This window comes from Ammospiza caudacuta, chromosome 22, assembly GCF_027887145.1.
Source record: "Ammospiza caudacuta isolate bAmmCau1 chromosome 22, bAmmCau1.pri, whole genome shotgun sequence".
In the NCBI taxonomy this organism is placed as follows: Eukaryota; Metazoa; Chordata; class Aves; order Passeriformes; family Passerellidae; genus Ammospiza; species Ammospiza caudacuta.
In genome coordinates, this window is record NC_080614.1 from 8,301,977 (window position 1) to 8,321,079 (window position 19,103).

Consider the following 19,103-nt stretch of genomic DNA (forward strand, 5'->3'; position numbering starts at 1 on the left):
GGATTTGGGCACAGGACTGAGTGCCCCACTAAGGCACCAAACACTTGTGGGAGGGAGTGAAGCACAGGCAGCAGGAGGATGTGACTGTTTGTGTTTGCAGACTCTCCCAGCTGGACATGGATGGGCACCTTGCCAGGTGCTTGTCTGAGAGTGCAGATGATGTCCTGTGGTGACTGCAGAGTGGGGAGCACAGCAACCAGGCAAGGATGAAACTCTCTCAAAGGAACAGGAAAATGTGTCAGGAAGCACATCCTTGTCTCTGACAAAGCAGTAACTCAACAGAAGGATAAGTGCCTCCTGCCTGTTTGGTTTGGTTTTATTTTATTTATCTGTTTCAGAGGTTGGACACAGCCCATTGCACTGATAAATAATAACAGTCTGTGAACTTTTTCATTAAAGTCTTTAATAGATGTGCAAGAATATAAATGATCTCAGCTGTTATGGATTAGTATACCATCTTCTGCACAATTAAAACTGGTCAGCAAAGATCCCAACTAATTAATTATACAAAACTACAAGAACATATTTACTGTTTTACAATCATTAAATTAGCTAGAATTTTCATTTACTATTTCAAATAAGACAACTATATATCATTACCAGATCCATTTGTAATATATTAGGATTTTTTTTTCCAAACCACACATTTAATTACATCCTTCATTTTCTTTTATTTATAAAACAAGTACTTTATATAAAAAATTTCCCCTTCATCATGAACAGAACATTATTCAAACACTTGCACATGAGCAACCAAACTTGTACCCAGCAAACTATTTGGCAACACAGCAACATTGTAAATGCCTGTAAATTCTTAAATAAAAATCAAATAGTCTTTACAATGTTTGATTAGCAAAATGTGTCTTTCTATTCTTCCTTCCCTCCCTCCCAAAATGTTCTGAAACCTGGAAAAAAAGGTTAAAAAAAACCCCAACCCACATTTCTAATATTTCCAGTTTCAAGTTCCATGCCCTGGCATGTCGAAGGACAGCTTAACCTGTCACAGTTCCTTTCATGAGCTGCCTGCAGTCACTCTGATCACTCCTGATTAGCTTTAGTACCAGGGGAGTTCAAAACACTGAACAGGAAATTATTCAGGGGAAATAAAATAAGAGGGAAAAGGAGCAATTAAAAAAATGTCAGATCACATTTAAAAGGTAATGTTGCCTTTAGTAGATAATAAAGTATCTAAAGTCCAGGCATTTGAGGCAAGTACGTTTTACTAGTTAAATTATTTAGTGTTGATTAAAACACATTTTGCTGAATATGAAAAGCTACAGTCCAACAGAGAAACCCACAACTGAAACCTGAATGGGATTCATAGAACTAAACAACCACAGGTCTGCATAAGTGTGGCTAAGGAGGGGATACAAAACCTAGATTGTTAATCAATGATTAATTGACTATTTCAAACAATGTTTTGGCAGTCTGGTCCTAGCACCTCATGACTTGGATGTGAATCCCAAAGATGTCATGTTCAGCACCTAATGCAATGCTGTACCCTGAGAAAACCATAGGTTAATGTAAAGAAAGTGAAAGTGTCACAATTTCTCCTGTGTTTTACACCCAAGCAGGTGAGAGGCCAGCACAGGGTTTTTGTTTTCCCTCCCCCAGCAGAGCTGAGCCCTCCCCTGGCACCCCCAGCTCCCACCAGAAGGGATTCCACAGTTGTCTTTTGCTTCTTCCAATTTCTTAGGTATTTGTTTTTCTGCCATGAAAAGAATTGTACTGCTTTGATGCAAATCGTTTCGCTGAAAGATCCCATTCTCTGCTGCAGAATGATTAATTAGTTATTAATGCACACTGAGCAACTGTAAGCAGACAGTTTATCATAAGCAGGAGGTGTGCTTTATCAGGAAAGTGGATTTTATCTTGTGGTTATTCTAGATTTACTACTTTAAGGCTATGCTTTACTATGCTTTTGCTCTACATCTGAATATTTGTATTGTTGATAAAAATACTTTTCAAAAATCTAATATACAACACAATATCATTGTAGGTGTAGGCACTGCTTAAGTATGTTTAGAAATCCTTTGTGTGCAAATTTAGTTTTCCTCAATCTCTACATTTTGGTAAATTTGGAGTTTAAGACAACAGATTCTGTAATTGATACCGTAAATTCTAATTTGGAATTAATCTCACTGAGTCACTCTGCATTCCAAATTCTGTAAAAATGCAACTAAACATCAGGCTGCAGCTGTGAACTGTATGTTTCAGATGGAACTTTACTGAATATTAACAAGCAGAACTTACCAGGTGTAAGAACGTCCCAAATATGCAATAATCCTTCAATGCAGTTTATCCATTTAGGCACTTAAATCTGTACCCAAATTTATGTTTTGATTGCTAATAAAACACAACTCCTTTTAAATATATCTGAGATGTTTAGACAGGTACCACTTGTGAAAAAAGGCATCAAAAATAAGCTTCAACACCACTGTAATATATTTTATTCTTCAGGATGTTACACTGTAATACTCTTCAACTGGGAGCTCATTGCATCAAATGTTTGTAGAAAGTGTGTGGATCTCAGAGTTTCTCATGATCTCCTTTTGCAGGGATGCAATGAACGTTTCAATCCTTCATGAAACAGGCACAAAATGCAAATTCCTTCATTAATGAAGCCAGTTGTGTCAGCGCCCAGAACTTAAGAATCACTAAGTGGCAGAGGACACCCACCAAAATCATAATTCTCTTCTTTGATTTTCAGCAGCAAATTTGTTTTTAGATCATTGGTCTCCATCCAAAGTGACCAGTCCCAGCCTCGCATGCATATACTGTTAAGGATAAATTAATGTCATTCCCACTGTCCCCAACGAGGTCATTCCTTCATACTGTTTCTTCTGTTGACAGCAACAATGGATTAATGTATTCAAATCCTTCAAATTCGGACTGATCTATTCGCTTTATTATATCTCTGAAAAACAAACGAGAGCAGTGGTTAGTTCATCAGAACTGGGCAGTCTTCCATCATATAATGCAAGATACAAACAATTTCCAATTTCCTGTAACATGACCAAGTTCTAATGGCAAGTGTGGGAAATAGTAAAGGGAAGATTTTAGAAGGAAGATAGTAAAAGGTTTTAAGTTTAATAATGGTGTATTGTATTAGAAGGAAGACAAGCAAACATTGTGTGGAGCAGGTGTATGTGTACTTTAAGTAATTGGCTAAAACAACTGTCTGTAAGCTTTAGCAAGATGCTACTGGCTAAAAAGTGTTTAAGATGCTCTGTAACAAAGCCTCAAGCTGTACCAAGGGAAATATGGGTTGAATATTAGGAAGAAGTTTTTTGCAGAAAGGGGATAAAATTCTGGAATGGCTGCCCAGGGAGGTGGTGGTGCCACCATCCCTGGGTGTGTTTAACAAAGCCTGGATGTGGCACTGGGTGCCAGGGTTGAGTTGAGGGGTTGGGTCAATGATCTTTAGGGTCTCTTCCAACCTGGGCATTTTGGGGGAATTCTGTGAATTTGGGGGAATTTGGAGAATTCCCAGGAACCGGGGAGGTGCTGCAGTCCCCATCCCTGGGTGTGTTTAACAAAGCCTGGGTGTGGCACTGGGTGCCAGGGCTGAGCTGAGGGGTTGGGGCTGGGTTGGATTCCATGATCTTTAAGGTCTCTTCCAACCTCGTCATTCTGTGAACCTGTGAAAGAAACCTTTGTCTGCTGCTGGCTGTACCTGAGCTTTTGCCATTTACCACACAATGAGGCCGATGCTGCAATAAGAGCTCAAGGAAGGCACCCCAGCAGTCCCATCCCCTTTGTGAAAGAAAAACCCAACCACACCAACACACACAGCCTCTTAATGATCTCCAGCTAATCTGTGACTGATTGCAGCTGTGCAGCTGCCTCACATACTCATCATCTGGGGTGAGCTGCACGGGCTCGCTGGTGAACTGCGTGTCGAAGTTGTCCAAGCCGTAATCGTCCGTGATCTGCGGCTGGAACGGGGGCGTCGTCTGCTTCTTCTCCAGCTACCAAAACGTGGGGAAAAGGACAAAATTAAAGAGTGCAAGAGTTACAGCATCCCTCAGGAAACTCAAATCCAACTGCTGTAAATGCTATTGGAAAGGAACATCAAAATACCAAGTAGTATGCCCTGAAAGCAATGCAGTTACTGCTCTGCATTTTGAAATAAAAAGCCACAAATAATTCAGCCTTTTAGGTTTTCTCTAAATTGGTAGATTAGATTCAGGATTGATCAATTCCCACAGTGCTGCAATACAGCAGTTAGCACAATATATTTACTTTTGCTCCTGAGAAATTGACCTACTTTTCTTCCTCATTTGTGTGCAATCTGTCACACAGTCCAATCCATAGTAGCACAGACACCAACATTCTAATTCTGACATTTATATTCAGGTAAAAGCTGTCAGGGCTACAGATCTCCATAATGTAACTCAGGACAGGTAACTGGTGAGAGAGTAGCAGTGACCACTGACCAAAATGATCACATGTATTACCAACATCAGATAAAAACCTGATTTTAAGGCCAGGATCTCTCATGATGCTTGGTACAGAGCAAACAAAACAGGGAATAAATCCCAGAAAAATCTTGGATTTCAGGTTTCAGACAAGAGCACAGGAAGTACAGATGGAGATAGGAGGAAGTTGTGTAACTGTCACAGGGTGGTGCATTAATACATCAACATCCCATCGATGATCAGGTCTGGGAAAGCACCATGAAATCAAACTCACGAGGAAGGAACAATCAGCTCCTCCCAAACAAGAATGGCAACGTGGAGGAATCAGCAAAATGAATATTTAGAAACTGAAGCAGGGTGGCAGGACTGTCCTGTGAGCCATCAAACTTCCTCCTTTGTTATACTCAGTGCAGCATAAAAGCCCTCTTAAATCAGCCACAGAGAGAACCTGCAGCCCTAAACTTGAGAAAATGAATGAAAAAACAGCTCTAGAAAATCCCTGACTGCAAGCAGGAGCTGTGGCTTTGCAGCTCTTACTCCAGCATATAATGGTTAAACACCATGAAACAGGCACTGAGATAAGAATGGACTGAATATCCCAAAACAACCCAAGACAGAACTGCCCTGGGTGCTGCTGAGCCACCCCACAGCAGAGTGAGCTGTGCCACACTTGGGATGACTAACACCAGGAAAATGTTCTGGGCTCTGTGCTCTTTCCCTGTATTTATTTTTCCATTTAGCCCAAGCTCCACACAGAACAAGTTTTAAAGTCGGTGTTAGACTCCTTTCCTTCTGGTACAACTTGAAAAGATTTGGAAAAGCTTTTAAGTCCAAATATTTTCTTTGAAATGCAGGTGGTGAGTAGGAGATTCTAATAACTAAAAAAGCTTTCCAAGTATTTTCTCATTTTATCCTGAGTACATTTGCCGAAACTTATTAGAAATTTAACTTCAAATTTCTCTGACGTTGATCCTCCTGAGCAGTACTGTCCTGATCATACCACAAAACAGATCACCTAAATCTTCCCTTTTTAAAAAAATAGGGATTTAATGTTAAAGCTTTCAGCCATAAAATAGGTTAGAAAATGTAAAAATTCAATCAGCATAAGAAGTACCTATTTTGATGAAGAGTTTTTTCTACAAATAAACAAAATACAGCTCCACACCCCCAGGTGAGCTGCACTGGGGCACCATAAGATAGGAAAAAAAACAAAAAAAAATCCCACCAAAACCCAACTACAAACCAAAAGAAACCCCACTAAGGCTGAAGAGAGAACTCCAAGCAAGGAATGTCTGACAAAATTAAGGACAGCCCTCATTACTGGGATGATTTTATAAACATCAGGTGTTTTAAAGCACCAGTTCCTTCTGCACTGTGCTCTCTGAAGAATGTTAAATGTTACAATGAAATTCAGAGCAGCAGCTTCAAAGGAAAATGAGACTGTGCAGCTTTCTCTCATCTGAACTCTTTCATGTTAGTGCTGCCTCTTCCTACACTTTCTGCAGCCTTCCCAGACTGTGGAAATCCCACAGACACATTTTCAATTGTTAACTACCTATTAAAAATGGAATGCTGGCAGGGAGGTGCTCCAGACTCTACAGCTTTAATGCTCAAATGTCAATAAATGTTATAATGGCATTTCTGGGATGGTTCTGTACTGGAGACAGAAGGTAACACAATTATCAAGCAGCAGAAGATTTAAAAACCCAATTTTGATACAATATTTCCTTGCAAATCCACTGAAATGCAAGTCATCTTCTTCACCATGAACCAAAAACCTCCCTCACCTCAGCAGTACCAAAGAAAATCTGCAAACTGCAATCACAGCCCCTTATAAACAACCCCACTGCCCTCCTGCCACATCCCCAACAAAAGGAACTGATCCAGCTCACTCCTGCTCAGGTCACTAAACCCTGACACCCACCTCAATAATCCTGCTTATTTTAGGAGTCACAGAATCGGTAAATTTAGCTGGGTTTTGATGTACTAGGACCACTACTTTAACATTTCTAGAATCAATTTTCCTTGCTTGCAACAGGGTTGTTCATATGCACACAACTAATAAATTATAGAATGGTTCCTTTTGAACACAGAAAAAAAGCAGGGATTTTTACCAGGTCCCAATCTATGCACACAATTAATAAATTAATGAATGGCTCCTTTGGAACACCCAGAACCACAAGCAGGGATTTTTACCAGGTCCCAATCTATGCACACAATTAATAAATTAATGAATGGCTCCTTTGGAACACCCAGAACCACAAGCAGGGATTTTACCAGGTCCCAATCTATGCACACAATTAATAAATTAATGAATGGCTCCTTTGGAACACCCAGAACCACAAGCAGGGATTTTACCAGGTCCCAATCTATGCACACAATTAATAAATTAATGAATGGCTCCTTTGGAACACCCAGAACCACAAGCAGGGATTTTACCAGGTCCCAATCTATGCACACAATTAATAAATTAATGAATGGCTCCTTTGGAACACCCAGAACCACAAGCAGGGATTTTACCAGGTCCCAGTCTATGCTGCGGAAAAACGTGTGAGACTTGATATCAGCAAATCCAGTCTGGGGCTGGCAGCCAAGCCTTTCTTTGGGATCCTGTGGAAAACACAGACACTGCAATTACACACTGCAAGCCACTTCCAGCCCACGTTTGCCAAAAGCCCACAGAGATGACTCCAGCACTCCCATGACTGTGCAAACTCTGCTGGGATAAACACACCATGGCTAGCAATGAATGCTTCATTCTTTTTTTTTTTTTTTAATAAAATTTGTTCAAAACTTAATTTTTAAATGATCTTTTACAACTTTTTAAAATAATTCGTGTCCTTCTTTTTTCCATTCATGATAATGGTTCTTCAGCTTCAATCAGCTTAATTAAATGAGTAACAAGTATTACAGAAAAGAGTTTATAGCAAAGCTACCGTTATTTTTTAAAAGCCTGCTCCAAGCTGAACATCAAGCCTATGCTGTGGAATTCCCTCAGTAATTTTGAGACTAAATGGGGTTTTTAACATAGAGGAGGTTTTATAGATTTTCTTAATAGTAAGCAGATTAACTTCTTAACTGTATCACTTTCAACAGGAAGCTCTGACTTTAGCTTTCAGATGCTAAAAATAAGAGAGTGTTATTTACCTTGTTTAAAAATCCTTTTAACACATGGGAAGCCTTGACAGAAAGAAACCTTGGAATCCGGATTGGCTTCTCCAGAATAACTGTGACAGGGTTAAAAACAGCAATGTTGGGTTTTGGTTTGTGACATTGACCATGAATTCAATACAAACATTTATTATTTTGGTGTGGTACCAGTCAGAAAATGGAAGATAGAGTCATTTTTAAAAATCATGCAAACAAAAAGAGCTATAGGAATTCAAGCATAAATGGTGACGAAGAAGTACCAATTTTGATGAAGAGTTTTTTCTACAAATAAACAAAATACAAATCCAACAGTTGTCTTTTTCCCTCTCTCTCAAAAAAACTCAAAGCAGCACAAACAAAGGCATCATTCTATTGACATTGCAGGATTTCCTAAGGACATGTTACCTTCATTAACTTTTGCTATTATTTGTTGTGTGAATAAAAGTTTCACTCCTCAGTATAGGGCTAAGTGTGATTTTATCAATTTTAAGAAATTGATTTGATATCAGCCCTTCAAGAAGATTCTGTTACAGAAGTGCAGGAACTGCTTTAGAGAAGCTTTGCCCGTTATGGAGCTGGGAGCATTGTGGGGTAACAGTGGGAAAGGAAACCCCAGCTCTGCCACGCCAACTGCCCATATGGGATGCATCCACTCCAAACCCAGCCCAAAGGCAGCCCAAAAGCCAAGGCTGTACCTTGGAAGAGGTAATCTTCAGTGTTCATGTCGGGATTGTCAGTGATGATGTCGAACGGGGACCTCCCCGCCATCATCTCGAACATCAGCACCCCCAGCGCCCACCAGTCCACGCTGAACCCTGCAGGGAGGGCACACAGACACTGCTCAGCCACAGCTCCTGGGATTTGGGATTCCAGCTTCTCTCTCACACAGAGCAAGATTGCTTTTAGCACTGTGTCCTGGTTTAGGGCAAATTCAGGGGAGAACTCCAAAGGGGTTTGTGGTGGTGCTCACAGGGGTCCCAGGATGAGGGGAGAGATGAGGATCTGACTCCATGTTTCAGAAGGCTGATTTATTATTTTATGATATATATATTCTATTAAAACTATACTAAAAGAATAGAAGAAAGGATTTCATCCAAAGGCTTGAAAAGAATAGAAAAGAATGTTAATAAAATCTTGTGACTGACCAGAGAGTCTGAGACAGCCAGACTGTGATTGGCCATTAATTAAAAACAACTACATAAAACCAATCAAAGATGCACCTGTTGCATTCCACAGCAGCAGATAATCATTGTTTACATTTTGTTTTCAGCTTCTCAGAAGAAAAAATCCTAACAAAAGGCTTTTTCATAAAATATATCTGTGGCAGGGGTTCCTCTAGAAAGCAGATTTAATTGGCTCCTCCCTCAACCAGTTCAGGAAAATATTTCCTTGGAGAAAAGTGGAAAATTAATTTCTGGGCTAAACAGGCAAATGCCCATTAAACTTATTTCTGGGCTAAACACACAAATGGTGAAATGATCATAAAGCCACCCCAGGAGATCCTGAAATCCCTGACATGATTTACACATCACTGGGGGAGTCTGAGCTTTCTCAGCTGGGATGACAAATGTAGGGGAACATTCTGCAGGCAGCAAAGCTGCAGTTTCAATGCTTTCCTATAGTACCATTTATTAAATATTTTTCAGGCCATGTATGATTTAAAACAAGCTGAAATAAGTGATAGGAGAGAAAAAAATCCCTTTATTTCAGGAAAAAATTTAAACTGTTTAACAAGCACTCACGTTTTATTATATAATAACACAGAAATGTGCACATCAAAAAATTAAATGTATTTGAACCAAGCTACAGCTATATTTATTGTAACTAGAGGTTGTTTAGTTATGCCTTACCATATTCTTCTCCTCTGAGGATCTCTGGTGCAATGTAATTTGGTGTCCCACAGAAAGTGCTTGTAGTGTCACCTGGGCCCAAACCTTCCTACAGAAATGAAGGTTGAAAATGCAGAAATGAAATGCAGAAATTGTTTCATAAATTAAAACCTGACCTCCTTTTCTGGGTATTTCCTTTAATTAGACTTAAAAGTCCAAGCTACTCAGGGAGTTTAAAGAGTTTCCTTTCACAAAATAAATACTCATAATGCTCAAAATGGCCTAGGATTCCACAGGTTCTCTTCAGCAAAGTTGATTAAAACTGAGTTACATGTGTGTAATAATATTTTGCTTACAGATACATTAAAAAAAGATCAGTTAAACAATTTGGAAGTCCTTTTCAAGTAGAAATTGGGGGAAAAAAACTTCTATAACAATTCAGTTCCAAATGTAGTTCTATTCAACAGTTAAGTTTTTCCAGAATAAAATTTCAATGCCACAACCAAATTCTGGGCTCAGTAACACTGGTGTTAATATGAAAATGAATTTTCTTAGTGTTGTCTAAGAGTGACAGAAGAAAGGGCAGGAAAACCCTACCTTGCACATGCCATAATCTGTTAATTTGATATGACCCTCTGCATCTAAGAGAACATTGTCCAGTTTTAGATCTCTGTAGATGATGCCTCTTTCATGTAGGAAGTTTAGAGCAATACAAATTTCAGCAGCATAAAACCTGAAATTAAAAAGGAGAAAGTTCATATTAGCATTAAGATAGTAGAAAAGCTGATGCAATTTAAATATCTGTTCTTAAACCATCATTTTACAGCCAACTTTTATGTATGAATAGCACAAAAAACTTAAGGTACATTTACTGATAAGGACACTCACTTCTTATAAGACCATTTCCTATATAAAAATGAGATTTTTTTTTTCATTTTAGGAATTAAGGAAATATTTATTCTTTATTCCACAGATTTTTTTTCTGAAAATTCCACATAGCAAGCCTAAATATGAAGCAATAAGGAGGAGTAAATTGGAATAACTGCTACTCCTGATGAACTGCTTGCTCTCTAAAAATATTCATGTTCTTTAAAAAATAAAATTTACAGTTTTTCTCAGGCAGGACACCCTAAATTAAGGATCCAAGTGCACAAAGCAGCAGAGCAGAAGCAAGCAGTGCCCTGTGCAGGAAATACCTTGCATGTTCCTCAGGGAGTTTCCTCTGCCTTTGCATGTGGAACATGAGGTCCCCCCCATTGACATACTCTATGACAAGGAACAACCTGAAATTACAGAACACAATTAATGCATTCCAAGGAAATTCTCCAGAAATGCTGCTTTCATTCTTCCCATCTGAGCCATTTCCACTTCCACTCCTGATTCAGACTCCTAGATTTCTTACAGGTACTCTTTAAGACTTATAAATCTATTTAAGAGGGGGGAAAAAGAGCACTTATTTGATGTATGTTTTGTAGGAACATTCCCTTTATTTAGGGAAAAGCTGCTTTTATTCTTCCCATCCAAGCTATTTCCACTTCCACTCCTGATTCAGATTCTAGATTTCTTAGAGATACTCTTTAAGACTATTTTCTAATAAAACCATTTAAGAGGGGAAAAAAAGAGCACTTATTTGATGTATGTTATGTAGGAACACTCCCTCTTATTTAAATGCTGCCACCTTTATCGGTATAAACGAATTAATTATAATTAATAATTGTATTAATATATAATTATATGGATTAAACAAGTGTGACACTGTACAGAACACAGGCACCAGATGGAAGCTCTGGAAAATCAATGTTTGATCCAGGCAGGGAAAGGGCAGCAGGGGACAGAGATCCAGGAGGAGCTGGGCAGAGAGGAGGATTCTGTTCCAGCCTGCAGGAAAGCTCTCACCCTTGGGAAAATATGATCCAGGCACTGCTGCCAAGGTCAGGAACTGCTGGGGCAGGTTGGGCTGGCCCAGAATTTCCTTGTACACCTCATTTTCCATGAGCTGAAAGCTCCTTTCCACACATGCTCACACTGGAAAACATTCCTTTTGGAGAACACATGCTCCAGTCTCTCAGATCACTCTAGCTGCTGATTTGACTGTTCTTTAGAAAAGGATTCTTCATTTGAAACACTCAAAAAGTGTTAAAACTTAAACCAGGAAAATCTACTGGACAAAATCCAGCTGGCAGGACTCTGAGTGGCCTCCCCACAAGAAGATAAATGCTAAACTGAAATTAAATAAGCAGCAAACAAAATACATAACAATGCCTGGAGTATTTTATTACAGCACTCCTGGTGTTCTTTGCTTCCAGTTTTCCTATGCTATTTAGAAGTCCCCAATGTTTTATCACCATTCAGAACTTGAAATTGCAATTTCCTTGCCAAGTCATATTCAAGAGTCTCAGTCGTGGCAGGCCTTGCTGGGATCAGAAGGATTTACTGAAACACCAGCAGGTTTGCAGGATGGAGGTTTCAGGCTGTTGGAAGACATTTATCTGGCAATTCTGGGCAAGTCCAGGGCATATTTTATTATAATAATAAATATATAATAAATAAATAATAATATATTTTATTACAATAATGAAAGAAGCATCATCAGTATCTGAAACAATGCACAGCTGCACACAGCATCAATTAGCCTCACATTTGTGTTAAAAACTTATTTCAAACTGTATTCAAGAGCAAGAACATTTTTTGCAGCTTCCCCCCATCAGTACCCTTGTCACAACCTGTTCTATTACAACTCATTTTCTTTGGGCCACTTAACACAATCTGATGTTGATGAATTTATTCACTTGGAATCAGTTTTGTGCTTTTCCTGCTTGATGTAAATGAGGTCATAATTATGATTTTCTAACATTTACAGCTATAATCAAATTGTGAATTCATGACATTATGGTTATATCCATGGCAAATGGCTGAAGTTACCAACAAAAAATTAGAGTTTCACTGCAAGAAGCAGCTGGGCTGGAAAAGCAGGGTTCATAAAGATCCAGCAGGAATACAGAAAGCTTTGATTATGTTCAGCTTGGGTTTTTTCCTATTTCTGCTCCTCAGCTCTGTCAGTGTAGCTGCCACAGAGGAATGCACAGGATCCTGCTGCTGACTCAGCCTTTTCCTGGGTTTCAGCAATTACAAGAAATCTCCTTCTCAATCCCTCACCCTGCCTGACCACTTGAATTTTCATATCAGGTGCACAATTCTACTTTGTGTTTGGTGAGAAAGTGTTTGGGAATGTTGCTTTAACTTAAGAGCCTCTCCCAACAGTTTCTCAGTTGTGTAAATGTTTATTTATTTTTTTCTGATGAATTTGTTTTGGTCAAATCCTCACTCAGTGACCTCTGGAGATCATTCTTTATTTCTTTGTCCCTGCTACAAACACTCCTTGGTCCCTGTACCTTCAGAGCACTGATCAGCTCCTTCATCTCTGCTTTCCCTGCCACGAAGATTTCCTCTGCTCCAACCATTAGGGAGGTGAAATTTTGGGGACTGAAGAAAAGGTACAGTGCATGGCTTTGGATTTTAAAACTTGACAATACACATTGCAAAAAAAGCAGGTGATTATTCTTAAGGATAAATGGATAATCCATGAAAACTTTAAAACTTTGCACTCTACACTGCAAGTTGAATAAATGACAATTTTCTGATGATGAGGCATTATAAAAGTGTAACAGCAAACAGGTGCCTGTGAAAACAAAAAACATCCCAAACCACATCCCAATTCCCCAAGAACATACTCAGGCATGGACATGGAAGTTCTTGTTTCCTTCATACTCCAATTGCAAAATAAGCAGCAAATAATCCAGTTTGGATTGTGCACACAGGGACAATAAATTAGTATTTCTGAGTTAAGAGTTAAATAAGCACTTTCTCAAAATCACACACTGCTTTGATTTGTGCTAAAGGCTTTTAAGCCTCCTAGGTACCCAGCAGCACTGTGCAGGTAGGGGTTTATATGATTATTAAATATTATTACTGGGCTGCCCAGCTCTCAGGCTCTTTAGGAACTGCTGAGAACTGACCTGGCCTGCCCAGCAGCAGCTGCTGTAACTGCTGCAAGCTCTGTGCTCCCCATGGCACAGGGCTGGGCTCAGGAAGGCAGCACAGCTCCTCCTCTTCCTCATTCCCCTCTCCCTTCAGCTCTGACCCACAACCCCACACTCCTCTGCACACCCCTGAGCCACCCCCTAGACCTGACTTTGCTGAATCCCTGACAGTGCTGATATTCCCTTCCAAAAATCCCTGGCTGTGTGCTGGCAGTGGTTACACTTGCTTTAGGGGAAGCAGTTTAGCACAGTGATCAAGATTCTCAAGAAAAAAAAAAGAAAAAAAGAGAATTTCAGATCTTTCTTACCGACTTGTTGTTTGAAAGCAGGAATGTAAACCAACTAGGAATGGGTTACTGGATGCCTGTTCAAACACATGTTTCTCTGTCTGTACCCAATCAATATCCTGAAACAGAGTAATTGAACAATCAGAACTGCCGGACAACCACTGGGGGTATTCCCAGAAAAACACCTGTGAACACCACAGAGCTGTCTTACACACACAGGTATTGTTACATTGTTCTTCAGAAAGGCAAGGATCCCTTAAAATCTGCAGGAAATTATAAAACATTGTCATTCAGTTATGAATTCAGAAGTTATTTAACCATTTATGGAAGGCCTGTACAAAATCTAAGCCATTGTTAATAAAGCACATCTGCAATATTTGATACAGTGCTCACACTGCTGCATGGAAATAAATTCAGTTGAGATAAATGATCCCAAAGCTGCTGAAGCAGCTCATGCCAGTAACACAAACAATGTGAATCTCCAGCTTTTAAAAGGTTCAAGTGAACTGAACTTCATCTCCTCATCTGAAATTCAAATTTACTTCAATGACACTACCAAAACCTGCCTAGTTGGTCCAGCCAAAATCATGAAAAGCATCACAGATATCTTTAATCCTTCAACAGGAAAAAGTCCTGAATACCCAGTGCAAAACCACACCATAAAACCAGTTTGCATGATACTGCCACAGTGCTGCAAAACTCAGAGCTGTGATAACAAAGCATTTAAGCTTTATTTCATAGAACCACACACAATTTAAACATCACAGCCAGCTGGGTTTGGCAGCAGATATTCACCCTTCATTCAATGCACTGATCACCCTGCAAACACTCAGGACTCTGCCAATACACCAGAATTGTAATTGTTCTAAAAATTCTCCATTTCCCACAGATACTCCCAGCTCCCCAGCCAATCTGGAGACAATAAATACAAAACTGAAATTAGACCTTCCTGTCAGGGATGGATGCTGACACTGAAGTCTCAGAGGAAACCAAGAACTGTCACCATCCAATTAAAGAAACCTGTCAGGCTTTGTGTGTGGACCCTTGTGAAGATACATCACCTTGGAGGGATAAACCTGAGTCCAGACCAAGCCAAAAATCCAATTTTGAATAAAGCACTAAATATGTCCACTTCTTCTTGGTTTAACTAAATGAGCTTCTCTTTAAGAGCCTTTAAATTAACTCTTCATTAGTGCACTTGGCATTAGGATTATACCAGTGCTTTATAACAAAACCAAGCTTAGCAAACCTGAACAGAAGCTCAGGTATTTGATTTCCCTCCATCTCACTTCTCTCCACCAGCAGCCATGCCCTGAAAGCACCAGCTAATTTAAACATGCTGATACTTGCTGTGTAATTGATTTTCTTTCTTTGTGGAACACTTCTAAGGTGAAATTTCCATTACTTGCAATATCTCATGCACTCACAGAATTCAGTGAATTTCCTATCAATTACCAGAATTTTATTATACCTATCTTAGAGAAAAGAAAAACCAATTAGCTCTATCTTCAATGTAATTATGAGAGCCACAATTCCAGAAAGTCTTTCCTCATCTACCCCTGCTTCTCAAACAGCTGCACAACTCTTTAAACAGGACTTGGCTTTGGCTCCCACCTTCTTGGAAAAACACATGTTAAAAAGGAAAACAGTAAATAAACCACACAACAGCCTCATCTTGGTTCATAAAAAGGAAACATCAAATAAATGAGAGAACTAAAGGATTTTAGGAGAAATAAGCCCAGCCTCTGGAATAATGACAGAGGTGACAGAGCAACTGATTGAAACTACCAACACAAAGAGCACTTAAAATAGTGGCTTGATGTTTTTGCACAAACATCTTACTTTCAAAAAAGTGTATTATGGGAAAAAGATGGAAAAAAAACCCCAAAACCTTCCCCTTTTAATTTTCAATTTCCCCCCCAAACTCATGCATTTGAGATCTTGTATTAAAACGAAAGGATTTTGAAAATAATGGAGAAATGCAGCAGATTTCTGGGGCAGACAAAAACACAGGGACCTCAAATTGCAGCAGGATCATTTTTGAACTCATGGAAGAAATATTTCAGAATACTGAGTCACTTGCACATAGGCTGTGCCAGCATGAGTGCAAGAACAAAGTTTCAGCTCCTTTACTGACACACAGACAATGCTTTTCCTTGGAAAACACATTTGCTTTCTTTCAAAATTAAATGCACAAAATCCACCCCATTTATCTCATCACTTACAGATTAGCACATCCAGGTTGGAATGTTTAATACATGATTTCTACCAAGACTATTAGTAATTGTTAGTTGTTATTAAAATCAGGGACATTTCTGTCAGATTTGATCTTGGTGCTTCATACAGTGTTGATGACAAACGAACTCAAAAGTCAGAAAAACTTCTCTGTCTGAAACATGAGCTTCTTGCTCAGCTGAATGGTTTTTGTTAAAGCATGGTAAGTTTTTATAGTATGTAAAAGGATGCAATTAACACAGATTTTTACCTCATCATCATGGACCAGCTCTTTTTTCACTACTTTCATAGCATAGATCTGATCATTCTTTTTTAACCGAACCAGAAGAACTTTGGCATAACTTCCACGGCCAATAACTCGGATTAAATCAAAGTCCTGGAGCCCAAGCCCCTGAGAAATCTTAATTCCATCCATTCCATCAATGACTGGTTTGAGATCCTGTATAAAAAGAAACAGATGCTAGAAACTGAAGACATTTCCATAGCAAGTAACCATTAAAGCACAGAGATCTTTAAGCACTGGACAGAATTTGCTGACTTTGCTTGGTACTGGCACCCAGGGCTGGATGCTGATTGGAACACATTTGTTTAGAAATATTGGGTTTGCTCTTACTAAAAGTTACTGGTTTTCCAAGGCAGTTGTTCATGCAACTAATCATTTCCATATTCCCTGCTAGAAAGCAGAAGGCAGTGCCTTGAGAAATGAGGTTTATCCAAATTCCTGAACCCCAGATGTACATTGTATCCTCTGCACAAAATGAGGAGCATTGTTCATATTCTGACAGATACAGCACAAATTAATAAAGGCTATCTAAAAATAGGATTAATAAGGAAACACTCACTGGCTAATGAATATATCTGTCTGTGCTCAGCTCACTATAATTTTAATGAAAATTAAGATTTCTAACAGGTTCCTAGGAACACACAGAAGGAGATTCAATTTCTCAAGTCTCAGAATTCGCAGGAAATATTCCACTATGAAGAATGTTATTTTTAAATTCATTATTTTAATGAGAAATTTTATCATCTTGGCTATTTGCTGGAATGAGATGTGAAAACATGGGACTGAAGATGGAGCAGCTGAACTGGATGAATGCAGCAGGTACTTGGACTTTCAGGTTTTACCAATCTACCCAAGGCTTTGACACACTTCAGTGGCCTATTTTTATCTGACCTCACACACTGTACTTGCAGACAGATCAGCATTCTGCAGAACTGTGGAAAGTGTTTATATAAAGAATCTTGATCTAGGATTGACTGCTATTAGAAGAGATTGCTCTAAGCTTAAAGATTCTAGACAAAGCTCCCAGAACACCAACTCCTTTCTGTAGGATACCTTAAATCATTTCAGCTCAAAGCCAAGGTGGGACAATCACAGCAGTGCAATTCAGGACAGCTGAGCAAACAGCACCTCCCAAATTTCAACACAAACTTGAGCACTGACCCCAGACAAAGTGAGCAACTATAATTCTCTGATGTGCTTTTAATTTTTACCCTTCCATTTCTGAATTTGAGATAAAAATCTGCAGCTACATGACTGAAAATAAGGCAGTCAGTCAGGCAGGAGCAGGAGCTACTCGAGTGTGAAAGGAATGGGAGTGACAAGCATTGTAGTGGAGGCAAAGGAAAAAGATGCAGCCTTGCTCAGAGGGGAACAGCAGAACAACCACCAGTGCTGTGCAGAGTGCATCCTATTTATTTTAAACATGCCAGGAGCATTCTTAAAAGAAATGTCTTTAGGCCTTTTAGAAGTGAAGCATATTCAGATTTTTCAGACTGCTCTAAAGGAATAACATTGTTGATGTGCAGAGATTGAGTGAGATCCTCTACAAAAGACCTGAAAAAAGACTAAGTGTATGTTATTCTGCTTGTGTTTCCACAGGAGCTGTGTAGAAATGTTTGGGTATTATTTATATGAACTCTCTCAGAGAGCTGGGCAGTTAATGGGTCACCAGACTGAACCAAGTTCCACAGGAATACCCTGAGGGTGGCAAAGGGTGAGCATCCATTAGGGACAGCACACAAGGCAATGGCAAAGGCACCATTTGTTGTAAGGACCATAGAAGTCAAACCCTCTGCTAAATCAGTTATTCCAACAAATGGAAGTGAGAAAACAAAAATGCTAAAAGGGATTTTGGATCATGAGTGGAATGACAACAGCTTAACACACAAGAAATATGAAAAACAATTCCAATAAAAATGCTTTAAAATTATCAATGTTCAGAAAAAAAAACCCAGACTTTTGAAAAGAGCAGGAAGCCCAGAACAAATAATCAGCTATTTTATAAAACAGTGAATGATTAGGTTGAACCTGATGATCTCAAAGGTCTTTTCCAATCTAGTTCATTCTGTGATTTGGAGTACATAAATACAAATTGCAAAAATACTTTAAGAACATACCTCAGAGTCATCTTTAATGGTGTCATGTTTCCGGTTTGAAGGAATGTAGGGAACTGGAAAAATAATAAAAGTTATAAAAGTTATCAAAGCCTTGATTGAAGTAGTTTTAAAAATCAATAAGCTGAAAGATATTTAGTAGCTTAGGGCCAGGTGTTAACACTAAACTCTTTTAACATTAAAGCTATGGCCAGCTTTAAACATTGCTGGACCATATTGACCATATTTTGACCAGGTTGCTTTAAACATTACTGGACCATATTGACCAGTTGACCATATTTTTCCACTTTTGTAAACAGGAATAGGAAGAAATGAGGGCAAGAGGGGTTCAAAAGTCAGAAAGCACTCACTTCCATCAGTGTCCTCTGAAGGGAGATCAGCCTCATCGTTTTTGTCATCTAAGCGAGGTTCCTGGGAAGGCATGACCGAATCCTGCCAAACACAGGCACACAAACAAACCAACCCCTGGGCATGCAGCCCTGGCACTGCCCTGCCTGGGACCCCACGAGATCCTCCCCTCTCCCACCAGGAAAACTGATTTTGGAGACTACGTGTCCAAATATTAACATTTTGTAATGCATGGTAAAACCAGCCCACCAAAACCTCAATGCTGCATCAGCCATTCTCTGAAGTTACAACAGGTGCTTGGCTGTATTCTAAAAATGAGAGTGGGGTGTTTTACAGCAAAGTTCAACATTTTATTCTACTTAAAGACCTCTGAGTGTTTCACATGGAACTACAACC

The 19,103-nt window shown here is 39.2% G+C and overlaps 2 protein-coding genes across 3 annotated transcripts in view; one reads left to right on the top strand and one right to left on the bottom strand.

The window, feature by feature from the left end:
- Positions 1-793, top strand: part of LOC131567086 (uncharacterized) — a 29,542-nt gene extending 28,749 nt beyond the window's left edge. The window contains exon 5 of the mRNA XM_058818557.1: positions 101-793. The gene's annotated coding sequence lies outside the window, so the exon portion shown is untranslated. The remainder of the gene's footprint in view (positions 1-100) is intronic.
- Positions 387-19,103, bottom strand: part of PRKCZ (protein kinase C zeta) — a 41,945-nt gene continuing 23,228 nt past the window's right edge. For both annotated transcript variants that reach the window (XM_058818648.1, XM_058818650.1), the window contains 12 exons: positions 18,710-18,791; positions 18,363-18,415; positions 16,213-16,401; positions 13,749-13,846; positions 10,597-10,683; positions 9,998-10,133; positions 9,422-9,509; positions 8,267-8,386; positions 7,569-7,648; positions 6,942-7,031; positions 3,856-3,971; positions 387-2,917 (listed from right to left, as the gene is read on the bottom strand). In XM_058818648.1, coding sequence (XP_058674631.1) covers positions 2,830-2,917; positions 3,856-3,971; positions 6,942-7,031; positions 7,569-7,648; positions 8,267-8,386; positions 9,422-9,509; positions 9,998-10,133; positions 10,597-10,683; positions 13,749-13,846; positions 16,213-16,401; positions 18,363-18,415; positions 18,710-18,791 — 1,227 coding nt within the window. In that variant the 3' untranslated portion in view covers positions 387-2,829. The remainder of the gene's footprint in view (positions 2,918-3,855; positions 3,972-6,941; positions 7,032-7,568; positions 7,649-8,266; positions 8,387-9,421; positions 9,510-9,997; positions 10,134-10,596; positions 10,684-13,748; positions 13,847-16,212; positions 16,402-18,362; positions 18,416-18,709; positions 18,792-19,103) is intronic.